Consider the following 15930-nt stretch of genomic DNA (forward strand, 5'->3'; position numbering starts at 1 on the left):
CGGATGCGTGTCGCGCCAATGCGTGCGAATGCGATCATTGCGAGCAACCGTCACGGCGAGACAATACTTTTCCCGCGGCGAACAAAGCGCCTAGCAACAGCACAACTGGGCGCGATATCGCGCGTAACAGCGTGCGAAATGGCTCGCGATTCCGTTCGCGGGAGGATGACGATGGATGTGCCATATGAGAAGTCGCGAGGTCGACACGGCTGCGACGACGGCGGCGGCGGTCGCCCGATCGAAACACGTTGGACGAATATATCGAAACTGAGGAACGCGTCACGCGGTTGCTCCGACGTTGTTCTCGCGTGCTCAAAATCGAGATTCGCCATCATCGGCCGTCACCGCTGCTGCCGCCGCCCACGAACGTCGCGTTTCCGATCGACGGGATTCCAGAAAAGTCGCTCGGATTGAGGAAGATAAGGCCCGGCCTTTCCGTGATGTCGTCCACGACACAACGGCGGAGTTCCAACACTTACCCGACGAGACGGTCTTCTCAAGGATTTGGATCAGCTGCAACGTCGTCGGGTCCATCTGCATGACTAACTGCGGATCGCTCTCGTTTACGGCGTGATACGTCACGGATCCCGCGATTCGACGCGAGGAAATTAACGTCTGCTTCCTGATGCGAAAATTCTCGTCGCGACCGGCGGATATCCACATGTAGCCACCACCGACTCAACTACCTTCTCGACGTTCCCCTTCTCCTGCCATCCACTTCCTGTTGGCGGACGAGTTCATGCGTCTCCTTTGCTCTCGCGGACTCAGCCGCGCGACTTGTCATCCTCTCTCGCTCACACACTCTTTCTCTCTCCGTTCCTCCTTCGACACTCGTTGCTTCCTTTGCACACAGCATGCGGCGTAGTAATACCTGATACTCTTTGATATTCTCGCGCCCGCTGCGCACGAATCGTCATCTACTAGCACGCTTACGGGAAAAACGCAGTCCAAAAAGTGAAGACGAGCAACGTAGAATCGACGTGATTGTTGTGTCAAATGCGAGAATATCGTGACGCCTTTTTGTCGCGATCGCATCGCGTTTTTCTTCTTGCGAGAGCGAACTATTTTCTTGAGGCGTGCTTTTGATCGCGCAATGCGCATACGCCGATTGATGCGCGCGCGCCACCTAACACGGCTGTGAGAATCGCATTGGTTCTGCATCCATTTGTGAAATTGATCATTGGTGAGTTCTTCAACGTAACGTTTCGAAGCAAATTTTTCGCGCGAAAAATATTACTTTCTTTCACAATACAAACGATTATTTTAACTCACGAACATGATTTCACACCAAACTTTTCTGCCGTACTACATTTCTACATGTACATTGCAATAACATGTTAAACAAGAACAAGGTAATTAAGAAAATTATTTGCTTCTTCCATCCCATTCAAAAGAAATACAACATCTTGTTTTTTATATTCCAACTAAATTTTTTTACAATTATAGATTTTCAAATCAATGCAACAGAAAAATTGCAAGATATTACGAGTATATCTAACTACATCATATTGCAATATTGCATAATTATCGCGATATTATAAGATTGCAGTAATATTAAAAAATACGTTTCCTAAAAGATTTGGATACAACAACATAACGTTCAAATACGAAATACAAACACAATGGTGAATATTTCTAATCTTTAATACAAACACAATGGTGAATATTTCTAATTTTAACGATAAATTATTGAAGAATTGAATTAAAATTTTTATAACGACAAATCATTATTTGTTTACAGAAAAAACTTTATGACGATCTAATGCTTGATCTAGTTGCAGGAAGGTATGTAACTATTTTATCAGCTCTAACAGTTTCATTATAAAACTCGATCAAAATTAAATTGACTTTCTAGGAAATTATTAATTATTAATAATAAATTACCAAAAAATAAATTATTAAGTATTAATTTTAATAATTTTAAATCATTTAAATGCAATCAGAAATGTATATGGTCAATAATTATTTGCTATTTAAACAAATTTTGTGAGACCATTAATATAATTAAAGAGTAACAATATGATTATAATAAATCATTATATCTAATGAATCAAATATCTCGTAATAATTATTAAATTTTAATAGAAAGATGTTAGCCACAATTGTCATCATTTATTATTGACATTTATTATCAATATATATTTTTTTCCAGTTTTTATTTAAGCTGATTTATTTAATTTTTTTTCTTCTTATTTCAATGTTTTTTTATTTATATATAGAAAAAGCATATCTCAAGGAATAAAATTTTTCATTAGTTATTTGTATTTTAAAATAATTTTTACAAAGGAATATTGTAATTTTATATATTTTTGAGAATACAATATTAATGTAACATTATTAGCAATATGATAATATTTGATAAAAGTTCGAATGCTTATCTCAAGCAGCTGATGATCAGAATTTATCTTCCGCAATTATTTATATTTGTCGCTGAAAACATTTATAAAAAAATATAATGTAAAATATCTATGTTCTTCTTTTGCGTATTTAAATTCTAGAACCGGTATGACATGTTAAGAGCTATGACCAGATGTACGTAATTTCGAAGGGTGGGTTAATGTGAGAAACTATCCTTGAATAACAAACCCTTAGATCAATTTCTGATTGTTCACTCATACAGACTAGCAAGAAAAGAGGCAAGAAAAGGAGAAGAGAAAGAATATGAAAAAGGGAAATGAAAAACTAGTCGGTCCATCGTTTTAGTAGATTTAATGAAACGATATACAGAATACATTTGCTTTCGTAATGCATCGCAACGCATTCTCGCGTGCCTTACCATCTATATCACATGTCAATTTTTTTTTTATTTATAAAATATAATCATCATAATTTTTTTGTTCTCGCGTCTTGTCTTTGAACTGCCTCTTCGTCGTATATATCGAAAGTATATATGTATACATATTTATACATATGTATACATTTATTCATGTATATGTATACATGTATACATCTTTATTTATATATATATATAATATATTTATTTATTTATATTTGTGTTTATATATATATATTTATTTATATATATTTATATTTTTATTTATATATATATATATATATATATATATATATATATATGTATATTTTTCCAAGCAAGAGGGAACTATAATTTGTGGCTCAGAGAATTAACAACGAATCAGGCCAGAAAAAAGGTTTCATGAATGTGCGCGCGCGTGTGTGTACGTGTGTATGTGTGTTAATATTTGAGAATATTAATTTGAGAATACACAGTACATATTCACGTGATATTACGCTATGCATCGTTCCTACGGTCGACGGTCGTACGATGAAAAGGTCGACGATCAGCTCCTCACCAAGAGTAGTCTCCTCTCCGCGATTTCTTTATTGTCAGCCGTGCAATTACATCTGTTCCGCACTTTCTCTCCTTCTCTCTATCTCTTTTTCTTTATCTCTTATGCATCGATTGCGTAATCACACAGTGAGATTACACGATCTTGCGATGCAATTAATTTCAACTTTTCAACAAGTACGGCCGTCGATACGTCGACGTTTCCGTCGTTTCCTTCGATCTTCCCCCGTTTCTCTTTGTTTCACAATTAATGCATTCGTTCGTGTGCATTATGTTAGATACAACGTAAAAAAAAAAAAAAAGAAAAAGGAGAGTGAGAAGATTGATGAAATAGATCGAAAGATCTGATGCTTTTCGTGCACCAGAAATCGTCTTACGACACTTACGTGGACATTAGTTGCTGCTATTCACATTGTCTCTCTGTCTGTGTAGATACATGTTCGTCTGTGTTAATTTACTAGATTTATTTTCGGTGCAACGCTCATTTTTCATGGTGTATATGTAAATGTTAAGCGTGTGTAGTACATTTGTCGTACATTTATAAATGCGATCTTTCTGGCTGAGCATGCGGACGTTCGTACGAGAGAGTGAAGCAATAAATATTAATCTCATAATTAAAATAAATTTAAATAAGAAATAAGAAATTTATAATAAGAAAATTTATTTTGTGCATTCAAAGAAATTTATCTTGTTTTTAAAAAAATTATTTTACCGAATTGTTGATTTTTGTGGACAAATAACAAGTTGTAACGAAAACGAATTCATGTAAATTTTGTAAATTAATACGAGCATAAATCTATGAGCATTAATTATGCTTGTATTTCAATCAATCTAAAATCAAAATTAACTATAATTTTTGATAGAGGACATTGTACTTCTCTGTCTTGATTATTATATGAAAAAAAATGTATATATCGAAAAATTTATATAGATAGACACAATAAGAGAAAACTTAAGTTACATAAGAGGAATAAATTGTGCTTCAAAATGATAGAGAAAGTTCGGTAAGATTGCATAAAGAAAACTTAATAGCTTACATGAAGAAAAAGCAATTAGAAAGAGAGAAAGAGAGAGAGAGAGAGAGAGAGAGAGAGAGAGAGAGAGACTGATTTTGAATTCACTCGAGAAATTTAAGAGAAATTAATAATTTATATAATATATTATGTGACACATGTTTTATAACACGGTTATAGCATGGTTACCTTTCCATCATTTTGAATTCTCGGAGAACTTCCGTATAGTTTTCGCAGCGGCACACCCTGTACACAAACGTCCGCCGCTTCAGCAATAAATAATCCTCTCGAATAAATTCAGTTATGATATTAAAATCGAAAAAAATAATTTATTAACAAAATTTCGAAGAGAAATTAAATAATCTGTTGATCGAACATTTATTGCATACATCGATGAAACGGGGAAAAAGGGATAGATTTACACCTAACGGAATTGACTGTTATTTCGTTACAGCAATGACAGATAATCGATTTAAATAACAATGTCGGAACGATCGCGTTCATTTCATCGTGGGGACGATCTTACTGTTCACGCCCGAACGATCCGATTTTGCCTTCCTATCCCTGCTCCTTTCTCTTATTTCTTGTAAAAAATAATTTGCTGCAGCGCTGGGTCCAGGGACGATTTTTCGCGATCAGGAGCGGAAGACATCAGCCTCGCACGGACTCTCGTTAAGAAAAGATATATAGGAACAAAAATATGTCGCTCGAAACCCCATCTTCCGTATAACGGAGGCCGTAACTCGTCGGGGTTTCCTTCATTCTAGTCGAGCCCTTTGCGAACTCTCAATCTCGATCTCTTTATGACCGATAACTTCTCTCCCGAAATCTTCTCTGGACTCAACACTTTATTTGCACGGGCAAGAAAGTCGATTTCTATGTTCGAGAATCTCTATATGTTCTATCTAATGATGAAGACTGATATGAGGAGAAGATAAGGCGAATATCAGGCAAAAAGCGCTCGTCATCGAGGATTCTAATTGCGTCAAAACATTTTTTACAAATGTGAAAAATGATTTTGGATTTTTGTCATATTGCCGCAGATCAATGCCAGTGTGCAATCTAATTTTGTTAGTTTTGTTAATATAAAATTATCTTTTTTTTTCACTAGTCACTTTTATCTCTTGGAATTTTTCCTTCTATAATTCATTCAACTAGATTATTAAATTAATTAATAATTATTAATTAGTAATTAATGTTATTAATTAATTATTAAATCTATCTTCACAACGGACGGAGAAAATATATATATTTACCGAGACGTTATTTAGTAGATAAATGTTTCAAAGAGCTCGACGATTAACATTGTTTCTATATGCTTAGAAATATTTGTTACGATCTCTCATAGCTAAAGAGGCTTCTCAAAAAGTGTTCACTTTTAGAAATTCTAGAAAGGCAAGATTTTGTATCTCTAAAATTCCTCGATCAATAGCTCATTAAAATCTTATTCCTCTCTTTATAAAATATCCTGACAGAATGTGTATTGGCATCAATCTATCGTGAAGAACTTTCTTATCTTATTGCTATCGATTTAGTGACGTAAATTAGTTTCCCCAGCGAGAATAAGCGCTTTCAAAATTTGATAGCCCTCGAACAGAATCAACGTTCTCGCTCGTGCTATCTTAATTTCGATCGCAAGGGTCGTTCGAGTCTTTACACCCTCGGATCCTATTTACCTTGCATTCTTACCGGGCATTTTGTCTTTTGAACACTTGCGCGCGTATCCATCCGCAAACGTGGACGTGTCATTAATGAATCATCTGCTACACGGAGAAACGTTTTTAATTTGCAATTTTTAGAGGAAGGAAAAAACTTGATATGTCCATTCATTGCGAATTGCATATTTTTTTATATCGATACCGGATTATGCACGCTGGAAACGGAATTGATTTATTCCTTTATAGAAAGAGTAGAGCATCAAGATTGACCATTTAAAACGTCATCGCTAGTGATTAACATACGCGTGACATGTATATATGCGATATAAGATTTATATTTTGCCTATCGGCCAATGCAGCAACGGTGTCCATTATCGGTTCGCTCGTATGTCTAATAAGATTATTATGATAGATTATTATGATATATTTCAATTTGTATGATATTCTGGATATATTGTTTTTCAATACAGTATCAATCAATACAATATCAAATATTATATTACAAACAGCCAATTTTATTTAAAAATCAGATTTTTCAATTTCTATCAGAGTAAATGTGATTATTATGGCGAGCCTTTGATTTTTGCAGGAAACCGTTCCTTTATAATAATTATTATTAATAAGTATCACAATTACTAGTTAATCCTTCACGGCCAAAATTATTTTATCTGCAATTAAATATTATTAGTCATGGTAATATTATCACATGATGATTGTTCACACTTCTGAAAAGCATGTAATGTTATATAAGAAAATATTATTATATTTATATTTTTCCTTAATTTCCAGATTAATTTTATTTAATCTGGACTTAGCTTGGCATAAAATAGTGCGCAAGTTTTTCAGGCCGCAAAGCATTAAATTTCAATTAGCAACAAGAATTGAGAAAATATTTTCGAAATATCGCAAAAGCCTTCGGAATAATCGGAACAGTTGAATAAAGATAAAATATGGTCCGTTTCCAGCGACGGAAATCGAACGCGAATATTTAATTTCTTCCGTGCACTGTATCGTGTACGAGGTTGCAAATCGAGAATATTACGCGAACGATATCGCTGAATAAAATAAAGAAGACATTTAATTCGAGGAACCACAATAGAAAGCTAATAAAAGATGCAATCGGATATCAATTCCGCCACGTCCGCGAGGCGTCGAACATTTGCGGATACATACGACTTTAGATTAACATATACACATGTAATTATCATATCTATTGTGCACGTACAGGTAATTAATGTGGTCTCTGTTTATGTATGTGTCTGTGTCTATAAGGACAATGCCTGATCTGTAGTGTTACGGAGCTCGGATCGCATTGCAATGGCGACGGTAGTTACGATAAGATTACACGAGTAAAGATGCGCCTGAGCAAAAATAGATTTCAAGATTAACAGATAGACTACTAACACATAGACTATTAACGTAGTCTAGGAAAATAATTAATCGAAATAATCATAAATTGAGACTAAAGCTTACTATTACTTCCATGGAGATATCTTTCTCACGATATAAATAAAATAAAACTACTATTATAAAAGAAACCTTAAAAGCTATGAAAAAAAAATAAAAAAAAGGTTTTAATAATAAAACGATAAACATTTTAATAATATATATGTAATAACGTTTTCTTTAAAATAGATAAAAGGCGAAATTGAATGAAGAAGTACTTAAAAATTTTTATATTCAAATATATTTGCATGTATTTGACATTAGGTAAAAAATAATCGTGAAATCTTTTTTCGCTCGAATGCGAAGTTATTCCCGATATTGTAATCTTACTTTATCTTACGGTATTTTATCTTGAACGTGGATAAAATATCAAGATATACATCAAAAACAGAGATGCGTGTCGACTGCGGTAATCTTGGCGGCGAGGACGCCGATTTGAGAGCCTCGATCAGCATCCTCTGCCGTCTATCGCGTCGATCGTATGGTGCATTTTTTACGACGACGATGACGACAACGACGGCGAAGTTTACTGTAGCGAGACAATGGTAACACAAGGTGGTAGTAAAGGTAGCGCTGGTAACAGTGGTAGTAGTGGTAGTAACGCCATAGAGTAGTAACGCTATCAATGAGTAGTAATAAGTATAACGGTATAGTAAAGTTGTAGTAGTTGTAGTAGTTAAGTAGTAGTAGCGGCGCGTTATACGTATATAAATAGGACACTCTACGTTAGTTTGATTAAAAAAGTAAATGTCATAACGTAATAGGTAACTTTAAGCCGGGCCCGCCTCGCCGTCTCTTGCTGAATTCAACTCTCGCCCTTTTTCGAACGAGGCGGACTCGTGGTTGTTCGCCTTAGCTCTCTAAAATCACATAAACGCAAGAATAGTGGTAAAGAGTCGATCGATATCGACCATGCGCTTCGGACAGCGCTCGAATGACGTTGACGATGCCAAGCTCATTTGCGAATGCGTTAGATGAAAAAATGAAAAATTTACTACATGAAATCGGTAAAAATATCTAAACTGCATCGCAAGTTCCGAACAACGAAATCCAATTGTGGGCGCTATTTTGTTCTCGATATCAAAATATGCAATTGAGTTCAGAAATATGTCGACTTCTTCTACTTAATAATTTCTGGTTAATAATTTATGGCAAAGCTATTCTAAATTACTTTTGACTGATTATAAAATGCTTGTAAAAATGTCTAATAAAGGTTTGAGATAACCGATGTCTGAGATATTTGCTGAATCATTAACAACATTATTAAAGATTGACGTAAATCTAAAACATGTAAAATGTGTGTATAAAAATACTACGATTGAAATGTATCTAATCAAATAATTCTAAACTTTTCTACAGTTAATCATATAAACTCATAAAATAATAGCGCCACTCCTAAATTCACTTTCCATTAGCATAGATACCCGAGGGACGCATATCGCAACTTGCCGCTGCTTTTAAATGCATGTAAACTCACACTTTTCACTATCCCAGTTTCCACTGGTTTCATTCGATATTCTTCATTGCACTCAATCATATTTGCCTCGAGAACGCAAAGCGCATGTCATCAGTATAGATATGTCCACGATAATATATAGGAAAAACAAATAAAAAAATATACTTAACTTGATGTAACATAGAATTCCATTGATTCTTGTCATGCATGCGGACAAGTAATCAATGCGTGTAGACTCGGCATCGTCCGGCCATCGAGAGCACGACCGACAGTCACATCCTACGTCTACTGTCAAGACGGACGCGCGTTGTCCGCCTTTCCCGTCGTTACTCTGATATGTTGCGAATTGCCGATGCGTTCTCCCGCGACGTGCAAGGTATTGCCGAAGATATTACACGTATCCAAGTGGCGGGTCGCGTGCGTGGGCCATGAGAGCGACGAGGCGAGCCGAACGCGAGCACAGAGAGCCTCGTACAAACTAGGTAGAAAAGTGAGAAAAATTCGCACGGACAGCCTTTCTGCGAGAAAGAGAGAACGAAGAGATCCCTCCCGTCTATCCGAGTCCGCACGAAATCTATTACAGCTAGAAGGGAGAATAGCGAAACCGCGCCGCGGCCCGCCTCGTGCCCATTTTTCTTTTTCTTCTTTTCTCGCCCTTGTTTACTCTTTATTCGCGCCGATCCGTTCTCTAGCAGCAGCAGCAACAGCACAACAACACCAGCTGTGTAGTAGTGTACTTACTACTAATAGTGTAACAGCGTCGTCTGACACCCGCCACCCGACACGTTACGCATGCAGAGACCTGCGTCAGGACATTCTATACACTTACGTTCGCATATGACCCATACATACATACATACATACATACATCCTCTTACACTCATACATATGCGCATTCACTCATTGCGCTTATACATGCGAACAACAAACTTTCCCTTAAGTTTAGCGTTCGCATTCGCGCGGACAGCTCACATCCGCGCTCGCTCGTACGACCAATAATGGCTCTCCTCGCTCCTCCCGCTCGACGAATCTTCTCAGGACATATCCTTCGCGAAGCGCGAGGGGACGTCACCAGGACGTCATCGAGAACCGAACGTACCCGCGGGACCGCGCGAGATTACACGCGAAAAGAGAATAAAACTATGTGTAATATGAACTAAGAAGGATGCAATCAGAACGAAGATAACGCAACCGCATGGGTTTGAGAAAGTAATTGTTCTATCTGGGCGAGACTGCTCGGCTCGGCTTTAGAAGGGCAGGCTACCGACAAACATCGTCTCGATCAGGGGTGGTGCCGGCACCAGATCCTCCAGCTTGAGATAAAAGATCCGCTGGAGGCCCTGGACCGAAAGACTCCTCAGCTCCGGTATCTTCCCCAGTAAATAGGACAGGTACTGCGACTTCCTCTGCGCCTCGGCATTGTAGGTCACGTGGTCGCGCAACGATGAAACAATTTTCATCTGCAGCTGTTCCATACGCTGTGGCTCTTTCAATCCATACCTCTCTGCAAGAACACGAATCAACTTGAATAAGATCGCTTTCTCAAAACCAAAACTATAAGACGATTGCCACTAAATTCTGTCATTAAATAATAATAATAATAACAATAATAACATTCGTACATTCGTAAATAATATCGGGAACTTTATTGAATTATCGTTACGGATTAATCCTATTATTTTCGAAAATTAAACCGCGAAAATGTAAGCGATAGAAATAGAATACCACTGTTTAAAAAATTCACTGAGATTGATGTAATTTAAGACTCTTAATTACATTAACATTCATTAAGAAATACTGATAAATCAATTAAACTCCAATAATATCAGTCAATCTTCGACACTTAGTTATCCAAACACGAAAACTCTTGGACGAGCTTGTAAACCATACACCTGCATGTTCGGTTGCCAACAGCTCGCGTGCAGAACGCGGAGCATCGTTGTTCCTTTCGTCGGAACGTCAATAATTAATTGATCTGACGAATTAATTATTTATCCCGATTGGTATAACCGGAACATAAGTAGATAGAACCGGGTATAGGAAGATTAAAAGCGCCATGAGAAAGACCAACAAAATTGCGAAGTGACAACTATGACGACCACGGGTATTAATATCAATATTTATAATAATATAATAATTAATATTTATAATAATAGAGATTACACAATTGTGACAATTCGCTCAATCGTGCGATATTGAGAAGGTTAGTTGAATTTTAATCGAGTACTAACCAGTAACCAGAGTGAGAGCGCACAGGCAGGCAAAGGCGCTGATGTCGACCTCCAGGAAATGGAGAGCTTTGCAGAAATCGAGAATGCTATGCAGCCAATCGCCAAAGCTGCGCTGACATTGTTCCAGCGCGAGAACGACGCCGTTGCAAAATACCAGCTTTGTGTCTTCCGGATGCGTGCGATATGCCAACCTAAGCACAAACAGTTCCAGACTGGCCGATTGGAAGAGCAATTCCTGAAATCAAATTACATCGCGAAATTAATACAAGCGCATTATCAGTGAGTACCAGACTAAAAAGGTGTTTTAAAAAAACTTATTTACTATCAAATATAGTGATTTTACCGAGAAATAATCGAGCTAATTTTATTTAGCAAATTACAAATTTGAGACAGCGAAATCTTTGCTAGTTATAACGACAAATTAACGTCTATCTTTCCAAGCAGTCTGCTAGTCAGCCATCCGCGTCGAAAGCTCGTCAAGACTGACCTTTTAGAAAATGTATGAGCTATCGATCTCTATAACCTCCCAATGGATATCGCCTAAGAATCGATACCTGACCGGTGATATAATAACTGCATATATCTCGACGAGACCATCAGAAAAGACCATCAGAAAAAATGATGAAATAATGAACACTCATCATTAAATTTTTGAGATTTTTAAAAATTCTGTAATATGGATTTGTTCACTAAGAAATCTCTTCTTATTTCTAAATCTCTTTAAAATTGTTGTAAAGATCCAAATTTTATCTCATTCCTTTTTATATTAAAAGAGTAAACTTTTTACGTCGACTTGTGATCGATATTTCTCAGATTCGATCCTCATTCCACGTCTCGATTTATAAGAGGTTGATTAAAGAATCAAAATGAAGAGATATAGAAATTGTGTGGAACGAAATTGTAACTCATTATTGTTACTCACTTGATCTTCCCGTACTAGATCCGTGAATCCGGGGATTTTGTCGGCGAAGTTTCGGATAACATCGATCGAGGTTGTCAATAGATTGTAGAATTGTTGAATCTTTTCGGCCTCGGTCATCGGGGGGTCGCCAGGTCTAGGTTGTCGGTACTGTGAGTAATCGAGACTTGCCTTATCCGGCGTTGTGTCCAAATGTGCGCGAACCAGAGCGGTGATCAAGGAAACTGGTGGACTCGGTGGGGACTCCTGCGGTGATTTGGGCTTCGAAGGCAATCTGCCTCTGCGGCCCTTTAGGGAATCTGTTCTAACGACCTGCACGACAATTGAATAATATAATCGGTTACAAATATTTCACATTCATAATTTTACCATAATTTTATTTTATTACTTTTTAAAATAATCTTTAAAGAAGTATTTAATAATATAACTTCGATCTAATTTAATTTCATTATTTAAATCTTAAAGGCGCTTTTGATAAATGTTAAATTACTAGTTGAGAATTTACTTGTTGAGACATAAACATCTAAATTTTTTAATACTCAGTATATATATCTTCGTGGATTCAAAGAAAAAAATTCCGAAACATTTTATTTGCGACGATGCAGCGACGATGCTACTTACCTCCTTGACCATGCCGACCATCAGGCACTTCTGGAATCGACAGAATTGGCAACGGTTTCGCCGGCGTTTGTCCACCGGACAAGCTTTTTCAGCCAAGCACACGTACTTGGAGCCCTTCTGCACGGTCCTCTTGAAGAAGCCCTTGCAACCCTCGCAAGTGCGAACGCCGTAGTGCTGGCAGGCCGCGGTGTCACCGCACACGGCGCAAAGCTGGCTCGGGCTTGGGGGCGCGCGTTCGCCACTAGTGCCGCTTCCGGGCGATGGCGAACTGACAGTGGAACTCGCGGTACCGCCGCTGCCGCGCGGCTTCGGGGACTCCGTGCTCCCACTACTGTTAACACGACACAGGACGCGCATTGATCTATAACCCGTCGCTAGTCAGAACGAGGATTTTCCCAAAACTCGTCGCGTCTCGTGTCCTCGAAGCATATAATACTAATCATAAATGCGAAATCCGAACTCACGTCTTTCACTTTTCGAGATTTAGCAAAATTGAAAAAAATCTGTTATACGCGCGGATTTTCGCATGGTTTGTTTTATTATTTTAGAGTTGAATCAGAAATTTTAATTTTTTTTTTTGGAGTTTCTCTACACTCCGTAAATAGAGTTAGTAAGTGAAAATTACAATTGAACAGAATTAAAACAAAGATATATGTAAAAATTTGAATGTCATTAATTTATAAGTCGAGGAGCAATGAGACATGAAATTATTTATATTTATATTTGTAAAAAATCTTACCTTGCTGATTCTGATCTCTGAGTGGGCAGTGACGCCCTTCGTGGTCGGGTGGTACCAATGACGACGCTGGTGTCAACATTGGGACAGAGATCGGTAGGAACTACGGGAGTCGCGACACTGGCGATGGTTGATGGTGCCCCGTAAACCATGGGCATGGTTACAGCCACCCCATAGGATGGATCCTGCCGATGATTGGAGGGCGGTACGACCGCTGTTGTCGGAGTGGGTGCCGATTCTGTGGGGAAGTAACTTTGATGATGATGCGGGGTCTGTTGTTGCTGATGATGCTGTGGATGATGATGAGGATGTTGCTGTTGTGGCTGCTGCTCGTGATAAGGCACCGCAGCCGAGAATTCCGTTGGATAATGAGGAGTGCAAGAATATACTGGGGTATCGTAACATTCGTCGTCCATTTTGATACCGAGGCCCTGGAGTTCCTGCCTGGTGTATCGCTGCACCGTGTAGGTCTCCTGAAAACTCGGCAACGGCGTAGGACTGCGAACAAAAATGGATAATATTTTATAATCCTATTATCCAGAAATTTTAATAATTTAATAATAATGGAATATTGATAGTAATATAATTTCTTCACCGAGTTATTTGAGAAACTTTTTCATTAGAAATTACAACATCGTCAAAATCTTGCAAGTTTAGGAATAAGTTCACATACCTAAGGGAATCAGCTTGGATGTCTTCGGGAAGGGGTGGTGGTGGTGGTGGCGGTTGCGATGGCTGCTGATGGTGTACACTTTGCTGAGCAGAGTCGTCGACCGGAGGCACACCCTGCGGATTCCCGAGTTGCAATTCCGGAAAGGGATCCAACTCTTCGGGCAAGCTTCCGGCATCTGCAGCGTCCGGATAAGGACTATTCAGGAACTCCCCGAAATTGCCAAAAGGACTCTGCAATGAAAAATCATAATACGTTTATAAAGTAAGATATCATATAACGGTAATACAATATATATAATAAGTAAAATATATATTTTATATATATATATATATATATATAAAGTAACAAATTAGAAAAATAATAATTATTTAAATTACAATAATTTATAAATGTAAATAAGAGAGCTCATATAATTCAATAAAATTAACGATTTCTTAAAAATTTGATCAGATTTTAATAAATAACATAATGTAAGTTATCGTAACTAAATAAAAAAGCGAATAATACAACAGAAAGAAACGCAAATAAAGAATATACCTGCGTCACACGAATGACGTGAGCCAATTTGAACACCATACCGACATAAACTTTGCGAATCTTTTGTTTTCTATAATTACATACCGAATAAACGAGAATCGACTATTAACTTTAAACGTCGCTGTTTTCCTTTGGCAAAGCCGTCACGGTCTTCGGAGAGCCGTGCGAGCGGCAAATCGAAGCACCCAACTGCAAGACGGAAACATTGTTCGACCACAATTGTGAGCCGCAACGTCGAGACATCGATGTACAATCGAGGTGCGCAGTGAGGATGTTCGAGAGAGGATTGGACAAGCCGAGCTCGTATCGCGTGTTGCCTATAAGCTAGCGTTCGATAGAGGCTTAGAGCCTCTGTTTCTCCCTTTCCCCTCCCCCCCTCCTTTCTCTGCTCCTCTCTCTTTCCCCTACCCGCTTCAATCATTGATAGTCGATAGTCGATAGACGATAAAACACTATACAGCTCGCGGTTAAATATTCGCATGGCAATAAGGATAATAATAAACGGTCCGTATTGATACAGTTTGTAAATGAATCTCGATGAGAAATTGTGTACATTATATATGAGATACCCTAATGAATTACTTAATCTGTAAAATATTCAAACTGCAAGAAACTTTCAAAATTAACGATAAAGATTTATTACGCCATGATGTTCTACATAATCGTATGATAATATAATATTTTTGTTTTCGAAATAAATTCATTAAATTTTGCAAAACTTGCAAGCTTGCATTCTTAATCAAGTTAATCAGTTACAAAAATATGAATATAATCAAAATCAAATTCGCGTATTCAAATATTTATTCAAATTTTGCAATTAAATTCTAAAGAAAGAGAAAAGATATTTAATTATGGATAATATTCACAAATTTGTAAATGTAGCACATTATATTTGCCTTCATTTAAAATAAATAATATAAAACTAATATTTCTTAATAATTGAAATGTTACCAAAAAATCCAGATCATCATTAACAAATTCAAACAGACTTAAAAAAATGTAGTGGTGAGAAGAGTAGTGGTCTGCGCCGGTAGGGATGAAAATAGTATGATGAGAAGGGGTAGAAGAGGGTGGATATTCAATTTGCAAGTGCCGGTTCCGCTTCGAGCTGACATTTCGCTCATTGCTCCCCCGAGGACCGACGATCGAAGCCTCGTTCTTCCAGACTGTGAATAAATGGCCTGCTAAACGGTATCCTAAAAAAGCATCCCTTCTTCTCCAGCGTCTCTATTTTTCTTTTACTGAATTATAATGTATTGTTCCGCTAATTCCGCGGCACATTCTCGTTTTAACGGTTAATTGACCGCAATGTCATTTCATGTATCGCAAAAAA

At 37.5% G+C, this 15930-nt stretch overlaps 2 protein-coding genes and 1 long non-coding RNA gene across 9 annotated transcripts in view; 1 reads left to right on the forward strand and 2 right to left on the reverse strand.

The window, feature by feature from the left end:
- Fs(2)Ket (Importin subunit beta Fs(2)Ket) overlaps nt 1-788 on the reverse strand; it is a 32308-nt gene extending 31520 nt beyond the window's left edge. For 2 of the 5 annotated variants that reach the window (XM_089082444.1, XM_089082442.1), the window contains exon 1: nt 480-787. In XM_089082444.1, coding sequence (XP_088938570.1) covers nt 480-663 — 184 coding nt within the window. In that variant the 5' untranslated portion in view covers nt 664-787. Of the gene's footprint in view, nt 1-479 lie in introns of all 5 variants that reach the window. The other 3 variants (XM_089082443.1, XM_089082441.1, XM_011631426.3) reach the window with 3 other exon arrangements.
- Nucleotides 789-840: 52 nt separating this feature from the next.
- LOC148935143 (uncharacterized) lies at nt 841-2687 on the forward strand. Its single transcript, XR_016140642.1, has 3 exons — nt 841-1625; nt 1742-1785; nt 2499-2687. It is a non-coding gene; the product is annotated as an uncharacterized LOC148935143 (long non-coding RNA).
- Nucleotides 2688-4629: 1942 nt separating this feature from the next.
- The window catches only part of Hr38 (Hormone receptor-like in 38), a 62403-nt gene continuing 51102 nt past the window's right edge, over nt 4630-15930 (reverse strand). For 2 of the 3 annotated variants that reach the window (XM_011631430.3, XM_089082446.1), the window contains exons 3-8: nt 14061-14290; nt 13391-13885; nt 12652-13012; nt 12034-12342; nt 11112-11346; nt 4630-10384 (exon numbers count right to left, since the gene is read on the reverse strand). In XM_011631430.3, coding sequence (XP_011629732.2) covers nt 10128-10384; nt 11112-11346; nt 12034-12342; nt 12652-13012; nt 13391-13885; nt 14061-14290 — 1887 coding nt within the window. In that variant the 3' untranslated portion in view covers nt 4630-10127. The remainder of the gene's footprint in view (nt 10385-11111; nt 11347-12033; nt 12343-12651; nt 13013-13390; nt 13886-14060; nt 14291-15930) is intronic. The other variant, XM_089082447.1, reaches the window with a different exon arrangement.

The sequence above is a fragment of the Pogonomyrmex barbatus genome, unplaced genomic scaffold (assembly GCF_055798465.1).
Source record: "Pogonomyrmex barbatus isolate J1 unplaced genomic scaffold, ASM5579846v1 scaffold6, whole genome shotgun sequence".
NCBI lineage: Eukaryota > Metazoa > Arthropoda > Insecta > Hymenoptera > Formicidae > Pogonomyrmex > Pogonomyrmex barbatus.